The sequence below is a fragment of the Gavia stellata genome, chromosome Z, assembly GCF_030936135.1.
Source record: "Gavia stellata isolate bGavSte3 chromosome Z, bGavSte3.hap2, whole genome shotgun sequence".
Taxonomy (NCBI): domain Eukaryota; kingdom Metazoa; phylum Chordata; class Aves; order Gaviiformes; family Gaviidae; genus Gavia; species Gavia stellata.
Window position 1 is genome coordinate 913,143 of NC_082637.1, and position 20,572 is coordinate 933,714.

At 57.5% G+C, this 20,572-nt stretch overlaps 1 protein-coding gene across 2 annotated transcripts; it reads right to left on the bottom strand.

The window, feature by feature from the left end:
* Nucleotides 1–653: 653 nt before the first annotated feature.
* Nucleotides 654–20,367, bottom strand: ONECUT2 (one cut homeobox 2). Of its 2 annotated transcripts, XM_059834178.1 has the most exons (3): nt 20,153–20,310; nt 19,209–20,101; nt 654–940 (listed from the first exon to the last, which is right to left on the bottom strand). In XM_059834178.1, exons 1-3 carry the CDS (start codon nt 20,308–20,310, stop codon nt 654–656), a joined length of 1,338 nt encoding a protein of 445 aa, XP_059690161.1. The 2 variants fall into 2 exon arrangements, with proteins under 2 accessions (XP_059690161.1, XP_059690160.1); XM_059834177.1 differs by having other exon boundaries at nt 19,209–20,367.
* Between the last annotated feature and the right edge of the window lie 205 nt (nt 20,368–20,572).

Genomic DNA, 20,572 nt, shown 5'->3' on the forward strand with positions numbered 1-20,572 from the left:
CCAGGATCGTACCTATTTCTAGAGCTACTGGGTTTGTGCTTGATACTTCGAGCTCAAGTGAACTGAATTTTTCTGATCCACGATCAAGCTATACTCGCTGATTAAATTAAACGAACTAAAAAAAAAAACAAACAAAAACTTAAATTTGATCTTTTTCTTTTCCCTAAAACACTTAACAAAACCACGCCTGAGTTTTAAAAACAGGTTCTCGGATTCTTTAGCGTCTACGTGTCAGACTTTGTGCTCCATTCTCGCGCGGCTGCGCCACGGCGGCGAGCTTTGGTGCAGGGCGGTGTGGCCAGCACCGGCGCCCTGCCGGCAAATGCTGGGCGCGGGCAGGCTGCCCAGGCTCGCAGCGGCACCCCCGCCGGCCGGGGCTCTTTGGGGCTCAGGAGAAACTTGCCTCACGAACGACTCCCCTACGTTTCAGACCTGCTTCGCCTGTCCTGAGCATAGTATTGTATAGAAAGAGGTTAATTTTCAACTTGCGCCTGCTAAGACTGACTAAAAGCCGTAAGAAGTGTCCTCTGTTACAGCTGGGCTGGGGTTCGTTTCCAGGAGGATTGTGCTTTAAGTCACCAGTGAAGGGCCCTGCTGCGAAGCCGCTCTCTTCGCCGTGCCACGCCGTGCCGCGCCGCGCCGACCGCTCCCCATCACGCTTTGGTGCAGGTGCTGGGGGCCGAGGAGGAGCCCCCGGAGCTCAGGTCGTCCTGCCACTTCTCCAGGCTGCGCCGCCGGGCGTTCATGAAGAAGTTGCTGACGGTGGTGAGCTCCAGGCCCAGCTGCTGGGAGATAGTGATCTGCATTTCTTTGGAGGGGCGCTTGTTCTCCTTGAAGATGGCGAAAAGCGTTCTGCGCTGGAGGTCCGTGAAAACCAGGCGAGATTTCTTCTGGGAGTTGTTCCGCTCTTTGTTCGGCTCTTGCTCTTTGCGTTTGCAGGCTGGGGAAGGGGTGGGCAGAGACAGAGAGAAAGCGAGCGTCAGGACGCGCGTGGCTGCCCGCAGACCCCACCAGCCGCTCCGGGCACGGAGACCGGCGCACGGTGGGCACGGGCTGCCGCCCTCCTGCAGGACCGCAGAGCCAGAAGTGCACAGCTGCCGGCTGAGCCAGCTCCGCACCGGCACGCGGGACCCCGAGGGCTCACGGAAGAATCCCAGGGGGGCTACACTGGTGTTTGCGCGCCCACCCCAAAGACTCGCAATTCCAGAAATTATTTTGGACGGGCACCTGATTGTTAGCATTCGGGCACTGAACTGCTAGGCAATGGGAGCGCTCCCCCCAACAGAGCCCTCGAATTCACTTGCCACGTCTGGACAGTGCACAACTTTGAGATTTTCCACATTTTTATAAAGCCACCATCTGAGAAATGCGTTGCTTTTCCATTACAGCAGCATTAGACTTAACAATTTAGCTTATCTCATGTCAGTCTAGGGAAGAAAATGCGAAGCACATCCTTTTTTTCCCCTCAGTAGCTAAGACAACGATTCATTCTTTGCAGAAACTTCTCACGTGCCACAGCGTATAACAACTGCAGATCACTAGTTTTTAACACAACTGTGCAGGCTGCTATTCCACCATGTAAACCCCACCCCCGGCGTAATGCACAGCACAGAGAAAATACAACTGGAAATTGCTGTTCGTGCATTTAGAATAAATCTATCCCTATTTTGGGACAGATAGCCTTTTCCTTGATCTGCCATTCCGAACACACACTTAAAACAATTACCGTGGGCACAATGGTGAAGGCAGGAACCCCCCAAACCCAGTTTGTTAGTACAGGGGAAAGAACAGCTGAGCAAGCAGAAACTGCCCCCCCTCCCCGCGCTCCCTACACGGTTTGCAACACAAACCCACCCTCCGTCTGGGGCTGTGGTGTGTTTTCTGGGCACCGGTTGAAATGAGCAGCACACTGGGCTGCCTTCCTGCCTGCCAGCAAATGCACGTGACTCCTGCCAGGCATTCCCCCGGGAACGGTGCCCACGCATCCTTCGGCACCCACTTCTCCCGCTCGCTGCCAGCCAGCGGCGGACGGGCTGGCCAGGCGGCCCTGGCCGGCAGGAGGGATGCTCGCAGCGCCTGCACCCACGGATCCTCTCCCAGAAGACGCCCCCAGGACAGAGGGGTGCTGGCGATACGCCCGCGGACACAGAGGGATGGGTAAAACCCCACAGCAGGGGAGGATGTATGGTCGAACTCCGCTCCCAGCTTCGCTCTGTCTGACCCAGGACAGGCTGCGCTGCTCCCTCCATTCTTCTTCTCCATCCCCGAAAGGAGGCCTGGTTCTACCTCCCCAACAGCCAGGTCTAACATCTGTGCGGGAGTTTTACTACTTTAAACCCCCCAAAGCAAGCCCCGCTCACAGCTCCTGTGGCAGCAACTTCGTGTGACCACCACTGGGGAAAAATCATGTTCGACAGCACAAACTGCCACCGTCCAGCTGAACCATCTCTTCGCTTGTTTTCTCCTGAAAGAGACCTCCGTGGCCACTTTTTAACCATTTGCCAATGTATTTGTGGTTTCTATCCACTGCTGCAACAGCTGCTGTCTGAAAAAGCTGCCAAAACTTCCAACATCTGTTGTGAGATGAACTCCTAACTTCTGCTGTGAGACCGTTTGCTTACGGCCTCGCGTAGAAACAGCCAGAGCACCTAGCGTGTCTCAAATTCTACAACCCTCTGTAGGTTTGCACGTTCATGTGGTCTCTCACAGACTACAATCTTGAAAAGCCATGAAAAAAAAGAAAGGAGTGAAATTACATCTTTCTGAGACGCCACGGCAGCAGTACCTGCTGTTTAGGCAACGTCCCTCGTCAGCAATTATCTCGCCACGCGTCCCTAGGTGAGGCGGACATCCCAGCAGTCCCATGCAGCCTTTGCTCCAAAGTCATCCGGCAGCTGCCACCCGACGCACATGGTTTAAGGCCAACCAAAGCTTCTTCCCCTGCCTGCAGCCTCCCCCGGGCACCTCACACCCCCTGCACAGCCACCGGCTGCAGCGCAGCCCTGCTTGCCAGCAGCTCCATCCTCTTCATCACCGCTTCACAGCGGGTTCTTAAACTGCAGTGACTGCATTTTCCATAAGCGAACTCGGAAGCACCGCTGAAACCAGGCATGGCACTACACGGCACGATACGCTCACCCTGCAGGATGCTCTTCACAAGCTGGTCCAGAGATGAGGTAATGCTTCCCAGCGGAAATCATCTACGAACGTGCAGCTTCGCTGGAACACACTGGCTGGCCTTTTTTCCCCACGCCTGCTGGCAGCGGTTACCGGAGCCTGTCTCGGTGGAGGTGACAACACTCGGGCTTCCACAGCAGCGGGTCAGGCACTGCCTTGCCTCGGTCCGTCTCCCCCTCCTCCCCTGGGGTTTGTGCCCCGGCGTGACTCCCGGCGGTGGCAGCGCCCCAGGGCTCTGTGCGTCTTCGCCCTCTGCCCCGCGCGGGGACCGACGGGGCTCAGCAGCGGCAGCAGCCCATCACGGCCGGGGATGCCTCTCCACCATAAAGCCAACTGAGCTGTCTGGAAACGCGGGCCCTCTATATTTGAGTCAGTCTGCAGTTGGGTTTATGGCACGCATTTTGAAGCTCCTTCCAGGAGGACAAAGTAGTCTAAAATGCCCTGGGCTGCAAATCTCTTTTAAAACCGGCAAATGTCTTTCACCTGAGAAGAAATCTCCCCTTCCTCCCCAGATCGTCCTTATTGCCTTAAAACCTGACCCTCCGCTTCCCTGGGCCGGAGGTTCAGCAAGGGCAGCCTCCCCGCTCCCCCGCTCGCCCCAGCCCGGAGCCGGCAGCGGCTGGGTGGGAAGGTAGAGAGCCCCAGGGCAGCTGCAGAGCCCTCGGGCGAGCCCGAGCCGGCAGTGCTCTGCAGGGTCAGCAGCATCCCTCTCCCTGGGGCATCTCCCAAGGGCAAGGCAAAGCCAGTCAGGAATGCCCGTCAGAGCTCGGGTCAGGCGGGGCAGCAGCGCCTGACCATCGCTCTGCCAAGGGATGCTAATGGACCCTAAAAAAAAGCAGTATTAATAGCTGATCTGTATTTATTAGCACAGAGAGAACATCAAGTGCTGAAACCAATACCGCTGCTGTAGCATACCCAGAGTTAAAAATAGCCTGATAAGGCTGTCTACACAGGGCAGTAAGATAAAAAAAAAATCCATATGTTGACATGGTTAGGTAATGTGCTGGGACAAAATAAGTAGAGTGAATTGATAAGTGGACGGGTTTTTAAGCAGCCCTATTAAATAATTCTGCAGGTCTAGAATGTGAAATGAGAACCTGCTCGAAAAAGTAAAACTCAGACCGTGAAAATGTCTGTAATTAACCTGAACTCAGGACCGTACCCACCTACCTGTGCCTGAGCATGGCACCACAGGCAGCCTGGCTCAGCCGGGTGCCTAACGGACTATGCTGATCGGCTTAGTTTTACGCATGGGACAGTATTTAACAGGATTTCTGCAGGAAACCGGAATATTTTGTTGGAGCAGCTGATCCTGACCCCTCAGCTGCCAAATTCCAGTGGCTGCAGCAGGGCTGCCTCTGGGAGGAAGGTCGAGGTCGGACCAAATGTCCAAGGAGGGCCAAAGTGTAAGAGGAGGATGCTCTGGAGAGTCGGGTCCAAACCCAGACTTAGGGGTTATGGGTGAGGGTCCCCGGGAGCCATTCACAGCACGGCCCCCCCGGAGGCAGCGGCCCCAGCACAGGGTTTCTGCTGGGACCCCAGGGAGTGGGGCGGCAGCGAGGACGCTCCGGCGTGGGCACGTCGGAGGCTGCAGGGTGAGCCCGTTACCACACCCCGCCGGCCGGCCTCGGCTCCCTGGAGGTGATTAGCCCGAAGGCATCACACGGGAAGAATCTGGGTTCCCTGGCTGCACCTCTAACCTACCGGATAACGCGCTCCACAGATAATGTTTTCCTGCCTGCGATGAAAAAGCAGATTTTAGGCTGGATTTCTGCATTTGACGCTTTACTTCGCCTTTTGTCTGGAATCCATGCGGTGGTACCCCCAGCACTGGGGATGTGGACGAGCACCTGCATCTTTGCTGCAGTTTCTAATAGGTTCCGGGACACTGGGAAGAGTCTACTGTTTTCTAACATCACTAATTTATGTCCAGAGATACTCTGCGTTTTACAGTTATCGGTATCTTATAATAAATAATGCAAAGGTATATGCTTTTCAATGCATTCAGTAAATACTTTCCTTGAACTGTTAAGTTTGCTCTTGAAAAGGCACCGCGAAGGCAAATGTTGTTCCTTGACATGCATTTATCAGAAGAGAAAAATGGAGTGAGCACTCTAATAAAATAAAGTTATTATCCAGGAAACCTGCCTACCGAAAGAGAAACGTTTTAATAGTAGAGGGAAGGGAAGCGGCCATCTTGATTCTAAGAACAATTTGATTTATTGACTGCAGTTAACACTGAACATATTCTATGGAAGAAAATGGACAACTGGCAAGAATTGAAAGCCAAACCCAAAAAACTTCCCTTTTCTTCCACACTGGACTAAAGACACTTTACATAGAAACAATATAGAAAGAGCTCAGAAATAGATTCAGTACTGCCTCGCTTAATGTTGACTGAAGTGGAAACGCACTGATTTAAAGGGCATTCAGAGCGGTGCGGAGACCTGACGCGGCACTGCGGGGCTGCGTCCCCAGGGAAGGACAGCCTGTCTGCCGCAAGCCTGGTTTTGTCCTGCAGCTGAAACTAAGGGAATGTTTAAAACACGTTGCTTTAAAACAGAATTAGGGATTGCTTAGAAATAAAAAATAAAAATAAAGAAAACCACCCAGAGTATGTGTGGAGGGGCGGGAGGTGAGTCGGGCGAGGCACAGGAGATGATGGGAATGAGCCCCAGAATCTCTGCAGTTCTCAGCGCTGATAAGGTTCCTCTCCGCAAAGACAACAACTATTCAGATGTTCAACTGTAAATATGCAAGACACGCCATTGATTTTTTATTAGTGTGTTTGCAAGCCTGAGGTTAAGCATGTGCTGAAATATTTCGCTAGATCCCAGAGACGGGGAGAGCAGAGGCAGGCAGTCAGGCAGTCCTCCCTCCCAGCCCACAGATACAGCAGCTCTCCGAAAGTTTCACCCAACCCCACCTTTCTGTGCGAGTGTTCGGCAGTTGGGAAATGTGCCACCCAAGGACCGTGCCGTGTTCGTCAGCCAGGGAAGCAAAATCCAGCCATCGGTCCAGGCTGCCCTGCGCGGCTGCAGCTCTGGGAACTGGGTAAAACCCCATCGCTGCGGGCTCGTCCGCCTCTGTCTCGGCAGAGCCTTGCTAAGGGGCTGTCTCCCCAGATCCCCCGCACCCGTAAGCCAGCTCCCCCGATCAGTAAGGCTGGCACTCCCTTCACCTAACGTTAGCCAGGGAAAAGCAGGGCATCCCACGTCGCGGCTTCCCCTGCAGCCAGGGCACAAGTGTGGGATGCAGCCGGGATGCGTCCCCTCCCGCAGGCAGACGCCTCGCTGCAAGTGGGTGACCGCGGGGAAGGACGCGGCGTCTGCTTGCGTCTGCCACGGACTCCACTGCGTCTTGGGACACACCTCTCCAAAAAATTTGCTCTAAACTGCCCACACTTAATAGCTTTCAATACAATTCACATGGAAAAAAGAAACATATCACACGGCTTTGGAAGAAATCATGACCCCACTGTAACCAGGAGCTGTAGCGACTGATGTGTACTGCAGCAATTCTGGAATCTGCAAACCCATCTGCTTGAAAGGGATCTGCAGGGAAGTGGGGATTTTTTGGATTTTATTTCTGCAAGCCCATCTGAGTTTTGGTTTCCCTGTGAACTTCACACGCTTCTAATTTAAGCTCCATTTTTTTTGTCACTGAGTATCATTAAAAAATAGAATATTTCTACTAATAGTTCATTTGTCTAATTTTCTGCAACAAGAACTCTTATTTTCCATTTTCTTCCTCAGAAGGGAGGAACCTAGCCAGCCCCTGCACTACAGATAGCTACAAATCCTGAAAAATATATAGAAACATTTCAGTGGATAAGTATTGCCTTATAACTTCCGTTTAGGCCGGCTGAAGCCCTGGGAAATTTTCTCAGTCATTAAAGACGAATGCACGGCAACTCCCAGCAAAAGGGGCGGACTCACTAAGGCTGCGGGGGGGTCTCCCCTCCGCCCTTCTACGAGGAGAACGCTCATCCCCCAGGAGCCGTGGTGGTCCCCAGCGCCCAGCGCAGCCCTGCCCAGCCCTGGCCACCCCGCCAGGCTGTGGGGCCCCGTGCCCCAGCCCTGGCCCGGCTCACTGGGGAGAGCTGCGGCAGCGGGAGTGGGACCCACAGCCCGGGGCAGGTCCTCCACAGAGCTGGTGAAAGCTCGATGAAATGCAATGGTTCAGATCAGACGATTTGGCGTTTTCTCACGACAGTTTTTTTCACTGAAAGATACCCACCGGGCTCCGTCGGTAATGGCTGAAACAGCGTGCGGCTCAGAGCAATCAATCCGCAGGGCGTAACGCTGGCCTTATGAAAGCCAGAAGCAGCGTTGCATGTCCATATAGGCAGCAATAGTTCCTATCAGCTCTTTATGCATGCACAGAAAGACCCGTCCTTTTTATAGAAACTGCTTTTGCCACATGTAGGCCAAAATTGATTGATGCGGAGCTCATCACTGTGAGTGGCAGCGCTGCCGTACTGTTCAGCCAAATCCCACCCTCCGAACCCTCAGGCTGGGGGCCGGGATGCTCCCTGGAGTGAGCCGGAGTCTCCCTCCTCCCTCCGCTCCTCCGCTTCCCTGCCAGAGACTGGTGCTCTGGGAGGGAGAGAGCCCGGGGAAGGAGGACATGAGGGTCACCAGCATCAGGAGGAGGAGCGGACAGGGAGGGGTCCTGGGGCTGGGGTGGTGCCTGAGCAGTCCTCAGCGAGGAAGAGGAGCCGCTTGCAGAGCCCGTGTGCCTGTGAATCGCCCCAGCAGGTACTTCGGAAAGTAAGATCTGCAGAGCTTGGGCGGGCGCGTGTTCACGTGAACACCGCTGGTGGCTGCTACATCCAGAGAAAGCCCATGTCCCACACCCGAGAAAGAGAACGGGGTCCATGCCGCTGGCAGCGGATGGGGCGAACGCCACTCATCTGTGTCAGCGCTGCTTGGAGCTAGGCTTGTGGCAAGCGTGCCAACACAGAAATGATCGCTCAAGCAAAGGAGAAAGTGTTAACGTGAAATCTTCCGCTGGCTAATGCCACACGGCCAGAGCTGCAGGGAGTCTGGGAAGCCACGTCCCGGAGATGCTTGTCCGTGAGGGGGCCCTGGGGGGCGATGCTGAGGAGCAGAGGGGCTTTGCCAACGAGGCTTTAATATCACAAACTGTAGAGACAGGCACAGAGAGACCTGCAGACACTACGGACCCATCCCATTTCTCTTCCCAGAGCCTGACACCAGTTTCCTTTGGATACTGGAAACGTTAATGAAAGAGCTCGTGTGATTTCATGTCCTGCAAAGCACGAACACGGTGCAAGCCTGACACTCATACAAACAAAACCTCAACATAAATCTGATGTCAATCCATCTCCCCTCTCAGGTATCCCTACTTTTAGACCAATCAGGCGAGGGGCTTTTAACCAGGAATCCTGGAGGACTATTTAGCAGTCTGAAATTTCTCAGGGCCATACTTCATGGCCTACTTTCACTGACAAAAGTCTCCCTTTGTCCTCGCCTCCTCTAAATTTGGTTCCCTGCAGTTTCTCAAGTTAACTAACACCCTCAGAGAATCACCCGTTTTATGATGTTTTTACTCTAATGGCAAAAGTGACTTTGGAACTATGAGACAAATAGCAAATGTTAAGCAGGGACCAAGTAGAGAACAATATTCCCTTAGTCCAGCAGTAAGTAATTTCCCTCTATCGTTCGTAAGGATAAGCCGTGAATATTGATCTCCCGTATGCGGTTTCATGCGGGTGTAGTACAAAGTCAACTAAACCCAGTTATCTGTCTGATGGAACTAAAAAATGTTCCTCAATTTGATTTCGGAGAGAACTCAATGTGAAGGAAATTTAATTATGCTAGTAATACTGAACACAATGAAATGACCATCAAAAGGTTTTCCAAAGGTTTAAAATGTTTTTCTTTCACTATGATTCACTTAAAGCAACCTCTGGTATATCTGTGTTACTACAATCTCTTAAAAACTAGGCCTCAAAAATCAATTTGATTACCTCTCTGAATTAAGTATGCACAAATGAAAGCAATTGAGATCAATACAAATTAGGTTAAGTACTCCACTGTGTACAAAATCACTATGTAACACAAAACAATTTGAATGAAGATGCAAATAATCACGTTGCCGGGGTGTGCAGCCAGTGCGCCTTCACCTGCGCACTTCCATCTGCTGCACACACACGAACCCTTCCTGATTTTTGTAATCCCTATCAATGCCCTCTGATGCCATTTATCTAGAAAAACAGAATGTGCCCACAAATGAGAAGTGTAGCACAAAGTGTTAACTCCGTTCTTCCAGAGAAGATCTGCCATTCCTGGAGAAGATCTCTTTGCTCACCCAAACCAATCCTCCTGTAATTGCAAGATGTTCCCTACACAGCGATTCCTGTTTGGAGGTATAGGGATTCCTACAACACGCCGAGAAAGAAGCGCACAGCCTCGCTCTTTCCTGCCAGGAATGGGTTTTCTTGGTACTCAACCTGATTTTTCCCTCTCTTAATTCCGTCACGCCTTCCCCTGTCTAGGTCTTGCATCCTTCAGCTATTTGAGAAGGGAAGATGAATGGGTTTGGGGACTTGGTTCTTTTATATTTCGTTCTGGCATGTAGCAGGTCTCAGGCTATTTGTGTCAAACCTCCTGTAAATCTGCTGGGTGGCTGAAATTGGGCTGTAAATTCTGCAGGGCAGGGGCTGCTTCCTCCCGTGCAATGCTGCAACACCCGTCTCGGTGCGGGATCTCTGACAAGGGCCTCTAAGTACTATTGTAATATACTTCCATCATTAATACAGAATAATAAATAATAGATGGGATAGGGCCAATTTATTGCACTCTAGGGCGAGAATGAGTGGAGGCTTGGTGAGCACGCAGTACAGTTTTAGTGTACTCCTTGTCACTGAGCGGTTGCAAGCTCTAACCAGGCACTGAAGCAGCTTCTGCAAGGCAGCCCCCCCAGTTTCTCTTCCGTGGCCGAGGCAGGGAGTGTCCCCTGACACGCAATATCCAGGTCTCTTTACAAACAAGCTCTTCTGTGAGCTTCAAAAAGGAATAGAGCCAATTTCTGACAGATTTGTTTTAGAGCTGATCATGAGCTCGTAAGGTCTCCTTTCCAAAAGCTGGGGGATGTACAAGCGCTCCCTCCTGCCAGGATCACCATCTAGCGTGGTGCAAGCTCGTGCTGTAGCCTTGTTGCAGGGCAGGCACTTACAGGATCCTCCTTCTCTCCACAGTCTCCTGTTTTCACAACAAGGGGCACAACCGCCCTCAGTTACCAGTGAGACCTCTGGTCCTGGGTGCAATGACAGCCCTGGGGTGCCCCACAGGGTGCCAATGAGGTTGTGCAGACAGGAGCGGTGGGGCTGCAGGGACAGACAGACAGACACCCTGCATAATTGCATCAACCTCATCGAGGTGCGGAAACACACTTGTGCTGGTTCGGAGTCTCAGCTGCTTTCAGAAGCACAAGATGACAGAAACTGTAGAAGCGGCAGCATTTAAATGTCATCACCCGACTGCGATGAGCAGCGTCACCCCGTCTGCTCCCACTCCCCGACAGCACCAGCTCTTGCAGCAGCAAGACTGCTCGGGTTCTCCATCGAGCCACAGCAAAATGTTGGATCCTTCAAACTGCACTCTGCGAGTCCTTCACTCCTAACGCCTGGGAGATTTATGTTTCCTCTTGTTCTGGAGATTCTCCCTTTTGAATCCCAACATAGTTTCCAGCTGACTTATAACACTTTTCTGTGACAAGGATTTATATTCCCTTCGTCAGAGCACAGAGCTGAAAGCAGACCCTCCCCACACCGAGTGCTCTGCCTGGTGTAGCCGCATCTGCAAGTGATGCGCCAGCACATCCCCTCAAGTACCAGAATACGGCTGTGACCTTCCCGTGGAGAAAGGGAAGTGCTTCAGGCATCCTTTCCAAGAAAGGACTGGGAATTTAAAGTTGAGGTAGGTGAGCAAGCACTGACTAGGAGTCTGAAATCTTAGAGTGGAGTAGAATTCGAAATATCTTGCCTTCTTGTTTTCTGCTGATTACATCTAGCACTTTCCCATCGCTGTGTTGCTTTGACACCCTCCTGTGCTGCAGTTCCCTCCTGGCACCTTACACTTACAAGTCAGAGTTGCGAGCTGAGTCCTGTGGGCCCTGCTGCAAGGGAATGTACGGATCTACTGAGTTCTCGCTGTGTGCCTCCAGAACCAGCTTGTTCTCAGAAATTCTGACTCATGGGAGAAAGCAGGAAATGATTATTTCCTTTTAATGGCTGTTATTGATAGGGCGCAATTATGAAGAACAGGAGAGGAGAGGAGCAAAGCTCTGCTGACTTATCTGGGAAAGCCGGACCTGTGTTGCTCTCCTGGCTCTCCGAGCTCTCCTTGCACTTCAGACAACTGCTGAATAGAGAAGGCAAGAGCAGCCCTGGGATGAGTGATGTTCTTTGCCAGAAAGTCAGGTTCCCATTTCCTTCTTCCCAGGGCCTTACTTCACAGTAAGCTTCAGCAGGAGAGGTAAGTGTCCTTCCTCCCTGAGCACCGACAAGGTAGTGTGGGGGGGTGAGGAAGGGAGTGAGCTCCCTCCAGGCAGAGGGGCCGTGGGTCTCCAACCTCCGCAGCGAACGTGCCACCACACAGCTGGTGGCTGGGAGACGGGGTGGCTCTTCAGCAGGCTACGGGGGTGATAGCAGCTGCATCAAGTAGTGCTCCTATCTCCCCAGTGGTCTGAGTCCAGCTGACACGGAGCATGGCTCCGGTGCTGGGTCTGTGTGGCCATCCCCCACAGGACACCTCCTCTGCGGTGCACAGTCAGGGCTGGATCTGAGAGGACACCAAGACACCATCCCAGGAGGATCTGGGCATGACGGAGCAGAGATTTGGCACTAAGGATGCCAGAAGGACGGGGAAGAGCTTTGGGAGCTTGTACCTAATCTGTGTGAGCCCCTTCACGTCGGGAGCCTGTGGTCAGGGCTGACACAGTGCTGTGGTGCGACTGGTCCTTACCAGCAATAGCTGGAGGAAAGATGCTTGTGCTGTGACACTGGCTGCCGAGGAAAGCAGCGGTGTCCTCACCTGATACGGGAATGAGCGGGCACAGAGGAGAAGGAAAACGAAAATGAAGGTGTGTGGGAAGCTCTCCGAGGAAGACTTCCTCATGCTCTTCCTTTATCTTCTTCAGCTGTGTGCTGCTTGCCAAAGCTTAATGCCTCAGCACAGGCCCCCGTTCTTAAATGCCCATTATGACAAGATGAAATCTGCTGGAAAATCACCACTACTCATAAATATGTTCCCTGCTTACTTAGAGATATTTTGGTCTCAGATATAATTTGCGTTTTGGGAAACTGCCAGCCTCTATCGCTTGTCTAATAATTCCTTGGTGCAGCATTTACCAGCGGTTTGAGTCCCTTTTTTTCACAATGGAGTAGTTTGATTTTATAGCTTAAAAACCCCAAACAACCCCAAAACACTCCAATTTCTTTTTTGATTGCATTTCTATCTGCCATCAGTGAGTTGTCTCGTTGATCTTATCACTGAATCTATTTGAGATTAGTCTATTTTGTACGATTTCTGCATACAAAAATCCTCTGTAAATCAGAGAGCCTTTTATGCAAAAGTCTGCAAGATTGATAGAGCTGGATACAAAATCTTTTACCTTGGAAAAAGAGATGTATTATCTGTCCCATTGGACATAATGCTTTCTCTGCATATTCATCTCCAAAGTATGATGGGGCTTTTTCTAGAGAAGACAGGAGACAAGACAGTAGCCTTAAATACAAACAGATTGCTATCAGAAGAAAGGGAGTAATTTTTTTGCTGTGTCTAGCGGGGATAAGATGAGAAGCAAAGGATTTAAAAGACAAAAAGGGAGATTAAGGCTAGCCATTAAGGATTTTTTTTTTGTACCTGTAAGCCCTGGAAGAGATTGCCTAGGTAGCCTGAGAAACCCCCATCACTGGAGATTCTTGAAGAATGGGGTAGGCTGTCGGGACAAGTGATGTCTCAAGTCCTTTTCAGCCCTGCTGTCCCTGTTAGATTAATTCTCCGTACACCTGCAGAGCCCTGTTTCCACTCTGAAAACAGACACAAGGGAGCTCCTCTGACGCGAGGAGCCTGCTACTTTTAGTGCTTGGAGACTCAGAATAGACGTGTTGGGTTACTGGCAAGAAGCTTGTCATCTCTGAGTAATGTCTAATGGGAAGGAATGAAAAAGACACTTGCAACTGATGGATGGCAGGAACATCTAGGACAAGATTTTGTGCCTAATATGGGAGGAGTGCTAAGGATGAGCACCCGGGGCCACGGTGCAGAGGAAAGAAGCACAAAGTTTGAGTCAAAACGCCCCTATAAAGAGCAAGGGAAGAAACTGCATCAGTTACTGGAAAATAACCCTTTTGGCAGAAATGTTCTCTCCTTTATGTGTTCCTCGCCACAAATAAATCCTGTCAGTTTTCAAATGCCGAGGAATAGGTGAGTTTGGGATATTTGAGTTCAAATGGTGATGGCCAAGAAATACTAGGAAAAAATGAGATGCTGGGAAAAAATCTGGTAAGGAAATAGTGAAGAACAGATTGGAAAAGCTCAGAATGAGTAACACATATTGATAGACTAATTGTTTCCTTAGAAAATTAGAGGGAAAAAAAAAAGATAGAAATGCATTTAGTGACAAATGTGGTCAGACTTATCTTTATCAACCAATCAAGAAACTGATAAAGTCTGGTTGCTTAACAAAAATGCTATTCAAACTTCTGCAGGGCAGAAATGTCTTCAGAAATAATGTGGAACGAAAAGATAGGGCAGGATATTATTTCAGAAAGTTGGTACATGAGAAATATAATTTATCACCCAGCACCACAATTTACCGCATGGATTGTTCAAACATAACCGCTAATCTATATCTGAAGAGAGTACTAATATTTCAAGCCACTAAGCACCTTTCAAAGAATCTTTATGTACCTGTATACTTAGTTCAACACTAAGAAATAGTTTTATATATAGATAACGCACTTGATACAGATGTTACTATGCCTTAATTTTTAGCTGTACCTACAGACGACAAAATCATCTCAAAACCCAGAGAAAGAAGCAAAGAGGCAGAGGGCGGATGGACAACAACAGTCCGCCTGTACACAGCCCACCCCTCGCAATCAGCTACAGTAGAGGGGCTCTCCCGGGTGGTGAAGGGGGCGGTAGGGTCAGCTGCAGCAGCGCTCGCCCCGCTCCCCTCCATCCCCCCTGCTCCCTTCCGTGTCCCCCCGCTCCCCTCCATTCCTCTCCTGTTCCCCTCCACCCCCCCGCTCCCCTGCATCCCCTCCACCCCTCCCCTGTTCCCCTCCACCCCCCGTCCCTCCCTCTCCCCGCCCCTCCCTCTCCCCGCCACCCCGCCGCCCCTCCGCTCCGCTCCCCGCCGCTGTCCGTGGTGCTGACGGATGGCACCCGGGGCTCCGGCCGCGGCTCCGCCACGTGGCGTTTGAGGGCCCCCCCCGCCGGGCACCGCCCCCGCCCTTCCCGCGTGGATCGCTGCCGCACGTCCCCGGGGGGGTCGGAGCCGGCCCAGCCTCCCCGCACGGCGAGACCCGCCCTGCACCCACAGCAGGCGGAGGTCACGGGGGGGAAAAAGCAGAGCTTGTCCCCGCGGGGGCCGCACGCTCCGGACGCACTCCGGGGACCAGGCGCCGCGGGGAGGGCGCCCGAGGACCGGAGGGCCCCCGAGCACTCGCGGAGCAAGGGCCGCCGCGGCCGGGGCTTTCCCGCGGGGACCCGTGAGGGGACCTTGAGCAAAGCTCCCGCCAAACCGGCTCCTCCGAGGCCGTGGATGGGCACGTCCCCGGCCGCCGGCTGCCCCGGTGGCCGGCACGGGGATGCCGCAGGGCGCTGAGCCGCGGGGCTCCGCGGAGGGAGACCCGCGGGGAGGGAGAGGGAGACCCCCGGCAGCCGCCGCTGCCGCTCGGCCGAGGGCAGGCAAAAAAGAAGCAGGGCTGACACTGCCGCCGCCCTGGAACCAGCTGCGGTCCGAGGGGTGCGGGCACGGCGAGGTCAGCGCGCCTGTTTCGCAGGAATGAATCACTGATGGCGGTTCGGTACAAAAACGTGTGATCACCGGTAACGTGATTCAGCAGCGGGGAAATGTCAGCAAGGAGTGCGAGCGTTCTGCCTGTCGGCCCGGAAAAAGAGCGGAGGCGCCTGCAGTCTGCGGGCTCGCCCGGCCGTGCCCGGCCTCGCCACCAACAGGCGGGCGAGCTGCCACCGCCGGCTGCTCGCGACAGCCGCTGATTTCCGTGGGGTTACACGAGGGGAGTGGGTGAAGGACCGCTCCGCTCCGCCCCGGCGGGAGCTGCCGCCCGGGGAGCGCCGCGGGTCGGGGACACCAGCGCAGCACCCGCGCGCTCAGCAACACGCTCCCTGCACCCGAGGGTCCTCCCCCCCTCCCCCGGACCCACTCAGGACCCGCCCGAGGCCGGTGGCTTGCCGCAGAACGCGGCACGGAGTTACTTTAACGGCGTTCTCCCCGTGTTTCGCTAGCAGGGTTTGGCGGTACCGCCCCGAGGGCAGCGGGCGTCGGGGGGTGGCTCCGTGTTCCTGGGGCCGCCCCGCTCCCCGGCAGGAGGGAGCAGCAGAGGGGACGCCAGCCCGTTTTGGGGACGAGGTCCCGGGGGCGATGCCGCCGTCGAGGCAGACCGAGAACCCGGGGAGCGGGGTGCTTCTCGCGTTTCGCTTTGCTTTGCGTTTGTCCGAAGCCCGGGGCAGCTCCCCAGAAGCCCCGTCCCTGCCCCAGCTGCCGCGGGGGGAGCCCGATGTCCCCCGGGAGGGGACTCGCCGCTTCCCCCGGCTGCAACCGCAGCAACACTCGCACGGTCACGCCAAAACGATGTTTTGCCCTCGGATCTCCAAAGCACGCACCAAAATGCCTGTTCACACCGTGAGCTGCCCACACCTCTGCCCGGGCTGCCGGTCCTGCCCGCAGCCCCCCCTCCCTGCCCGCACTGCCCCAAGCAGCGCAGCACCGCCCGTGCTTCCAGCACAGGAAGGGCTGAGCACCGGCCGCCGGCCTCGGAGCCTTTTAAAGTCTTTTAAAGACTCCTAAGAAGAGAAAATAAGCACAGCAAGAATAGAATAGAATAGAATAGAATAGAATAGAATAGAATAGAATAGAACAGAATATTACTATATATCTTCTATAATAAGAAGAAATAATAAACACACCCCACTGCTACAGCTCGCACGGGGAGAGGAGGCATTTCCCTCAAAAGACAGCAGATTTTCATCCCGTTTGGGAAAAACTTACAGGAGCACGGGGCAAACTGGCCCGTTTTCAGAAATCTGAGATACTTTCGGCTTCTTCCCCTTGCTCAGAGGGATTTAAGCAGGCGAGTAAAGAGGAAGAAGGAAGCTCCGAGGCAATGAGGCTGCATATTCACACGTGGTAATTAAAAAAAAAAAATAAATCGATTTCCCGAAGGGAACGGTAATTTGCAAAGGTCTTTCCCACTCCACGGGGAACCCGCACCCACTCGGCGACCGAGCTCTCTCCCAACTTTACTCCTGGACGCAAAGGCATTCAGGGGGAACTGGGAAAGTGGAGATCCAGAATTCTATATGCAAATTACATAGCAAAGCCGTCGCCCCGCGGGTGCGCAGATGCGATTTCTGATTTTCTGCCCTGTATGTAGGGCTCCGTGGGGAACCCCCCACCCGGGACCGGTGCTGGGAAGGAAAAGCATCAGCAGCATTACTGGAAATGAGCAGGCTCAGGTTCCAGATCAATGAAAACTGGGTCCACGCGTTTATGCTCCTGTTGCCAACATTAATGCTCTTTTAATCTTCTAAACATTATCTGCATCGATTTCCCTCTAGATACGCGTTTGTTTGAGAAGGCGACATCACCGCGTGCTCCGGCAAAAAGCCCCCAAAGCCTTCCTGTTCCTCCGATGCCCCCGTTGCAGACAAACCTCGGGACCTTCATCTGGCTGAAAATACGGACGAACCGGACACCCGGGGGGTGCTGGAAGGGACGGGGGGCGTTAGAGCCGAGGAGGGGATCAGCATCCCCGCCCCGAGCCCTCCTCCCCCCGTCCCGGCCAAGCCGGGCTCTGACGCGGGCTGCAGAGCCGGGCAAGCCCCGCAGCGCGCCCGCGGCGGCCCCGCAAAGCCGCCTTCACCTTGAGAAAGCCCCAGCACCCTCCGAGAGGCTTTTGGAGGCCCCGGGCCGGCGGCCGTTTGGCCCGCAGCACCTCGGGTTGGGGGTCGGGCCGGCACTGCGGCCAGCGGTGGCCAGGGCTCCCCGTCCCCCCGCTCTGCCGCATCCCACCCCCGCTCGGCGGCTGCCCCGCAAGCGGGGACCCGCGGCGCGCGCCTCCCCGCCGGGGGAGGGCCCCCCACCGCCTCCAAGGAGGGGAGGGAGAGCGGGCGGCCCGCAGCCCGGCACGCACGTGCCGTGGCAGAAGGCGAGGCCTCGGCGCGGTTGGGGTGCGGGTCCCGGGCGGCCCCGCCGCAGGCAGCCCCCCGGGCGGCCCGGAGCCCCGAGCTGCCGCAGGGCGCGGGGGCCCGGGCTCTCTCCAAAGCGCATTGTTCCCCCCTGTCTCCGCCGGAGACAAAGGAGGGGCGAGAGCCCACCGGGGCCTCCCGGGCCCCCGTCCCCGCCCGCAGAGCCACGCGGAGCGCTGCCCCCGGTACTCTGCGGGCTGCAGGATGTGCGGAACTACCGCGGCGCCAGCGCGGCAGGAACGACACGGGACCGTCGCGGAGAGCGGGGAAGAGCCGCCGGGAGGGTCGGGCTCGGGCAGAGGCCCCCGCCTCTCCCCTCGGCCACCCCTCCGGGCGTGCCGGCGGAGGGGCGCCGGGGCTCCGGGCAGCCGTCGGGAAAGCCCGCCTGTGCCTGCAGCGCGGGGGTCCGTCCGCCCGGGCTGGAGTCCGTCGGATACAAGAACGACGGACTGGCCGGAGCGGACGTCCCCGGGTCTCTGAACCGCGCTCGTGGAGGTTTCGCTGTCGCAGCAGGGAGCCCAGCCGGACACGGGCACGCACCACCGCGCCTGCGGTCCACGCGTGTCTGTCCGTGTCACAGCCCGCCCCTTCACCGTACATCCGTACCCACCGGACGAGCGGTTTCCACGGAGGGGAAGGCAGACGCGTGACAGGTCACCTTCCACGGGTGGCCCTGCCCGGAGTCCCGCCTTACCGCGGGACTGCACAGAGAAGCGAGCGGTGGCGACCGCCTTTCTGCCGACCCCGCGCTGCCCTCGGGCAGCCACCGCCGGGCCGGGCGGCTGCGGCGCCCCACCGCACGGGAGGGGATTTCGCCGGGGCCTCCCCCCCGACCCCCGGCCCCGCGGCGCGGCGCGGGGCGGGCGCTGCCCGGGGTCGCTGCCGGCCCCCCCCCGCCGCCCCCCCCGCCGCCGCGGCCCGCCCGCCCCCGCGCCCGCAGAACAATGGGGGCTGCGGCGCCCCGCGACCGCGCCAGGGGGCGCCCGCGCGCCCTCCGCGGGACAATGCGGCCGGGCCGCGGGGCTGCGCGGGGCTGCGCGGGGCTGCCGGGCCCCCCCCCCCCCGCCGCTCCGCCCGGCCCCGGGGACGCGGTCCCCCCGCCCGTGGAGCGGCCAGTCTCTCCCGGCGCGCCGGGAGCGGCATGAGGGATGCTCGCCGAGAGCGCGGAGCGGCGCGGGAGGCGCGGAGCGGCGCGGAGGGCGCCCACCGGCAGCCGGCCGGGGAGAGCTGCCCCGGCCGCGGCCGCGGGGGGCTCCAGGCCGGCGCCGGCGAGCTCCCCGCCGCCGGCCCCGAGCCCCGCCGAGCCCCGCCGGCTGCGGGCCGGGCTGCGCAGGTGCCGGCGCTGGGGGAGGCGGGGGCCAGGCCGGCCCCGGGCCCTTGTCCCCGCGCCCGGCCGCTGAGAGCGGGCGAGGCGGAGCGGGGAGGCCGCCGAGCCGGGCCGGGCCGGTACCGGCGGGACGCGCCCCGCGCAGCCGGCCGGGGCGGCGCTCGGCTCCCGCAGGGTCGCGCTCCGCTCCCCGCTCCCCGCCGGCCTCCCGCGGGGCGCCGGCCCGCACCTACCTGCCAGCCGCAGGGCCGACATCCTCTGGAACTCCGGCTCCTGCAGCCACTTCCACATCCTGCGGAAGGTCTCCCGGCCGGACTTGAGTTTACTCCAAGGCTTGGGGTTCCGCAGCAAGTCCGAGAGGGTCCCCTGAGAGCGGCACAGCACCCGCTGGGCGAAGATGGCCTGCGGGATGCTGTAGCGCTTCAGCTCCGCCGTGATCCTTTGTGCCACTTCTTTGGTGTTGATCTCCTCCAGCTGCCCCGAGCTGCTGACCTGCGAGCCGGAGGAGGAGGAGGGCGGCCGCTCCCGGCCGGCGGGCAGCGCGGGCCCGTGGGGCGGCGGGGGGCCCGGGTGCGCGGGGTGGTGCATGCCGTTCAGGTGGGGCATCATGGCGGGGGGCGTCCCCAGCCCCCGGGAGAGGTGCTGGTCCCCCCGCGCCAGCATGGCCGCGTGGGCGTCGAAGTTGGGGCCGAGCATCTTCTCGGGGCCGGGCGGCCCGTAGCCGTGGAGGCCCTGCTGGGCGTTGTGGAGGGGGCCCAGCCCGTTGCCCAGCGGCGAGAGGCTCTGCCCCATGCCGGGCATCTCCTTGTAGGGCCCGTAGAGGTTGTTGACGGCGGGCAGCCCGCGCTCGTCCCGCATGAGGGCGAAGCTGCCGCTGACGTTGCCCGAGAGGCGCTGGTGGTGGTGGTGGTGGTGGTGGTGGGCGTGCGGGTGGGCGTGCGGGTGGTGGAACTTGTCGGAGACGGTGGAGATGGGCGGCAGGGGCTGGAGTGGCGTCAGGGTGGTGTAGGTGCTGCTCATGCCCATGCCGGGCGGCGAGGACTCGCAGGGCATGCTCATGGCGTGGTGCAGCGGGATGGAGAGCTCGGGGCGGTACTCGGCGGCGCCGTCCAGCAGCGAGGCCATGCTGGACACCATGGCCGGCCGGGCGGCGGCGGGGGCCAGCTCCTGGTGCGGCGGCGGCGGCGGCGGCGGCGGCGGCGGCGGGGGGGGCACCCGGAGCGGCCCGGCGCCGCGGCCGCCGTGGTGCGGGCTGGGGCTGCCCATCAGCTCCGGCTCATGGCCGGCCGCCCCGTGCAGGCTGCCCAGCGGCTCCATCGCCATCTCGGGGTTCATGGCGCAGGCACCCGGCTCCCCGGGGAGGCATCGACGGGCGCTGCGGCCGCTCCTCATTCACTCATGGGGGCGGCGGCCGCGCCGGGGCAGCGCGCCGCGGCCCGAGGCCGCCCGCTCCGCCGGCCCCGCGGGCAGCGGGCAGCGGCCGCTCAGCCGGGCCCGCGCCGGCCCCGCGCCATGTCCTCGCCTCGCCGCCGCCGCCGCCGTCTGCGGGCGGCGGGAGCTGTCCAGGGCGCGCTGCGCGCACAGCCTGGCCGCGCCC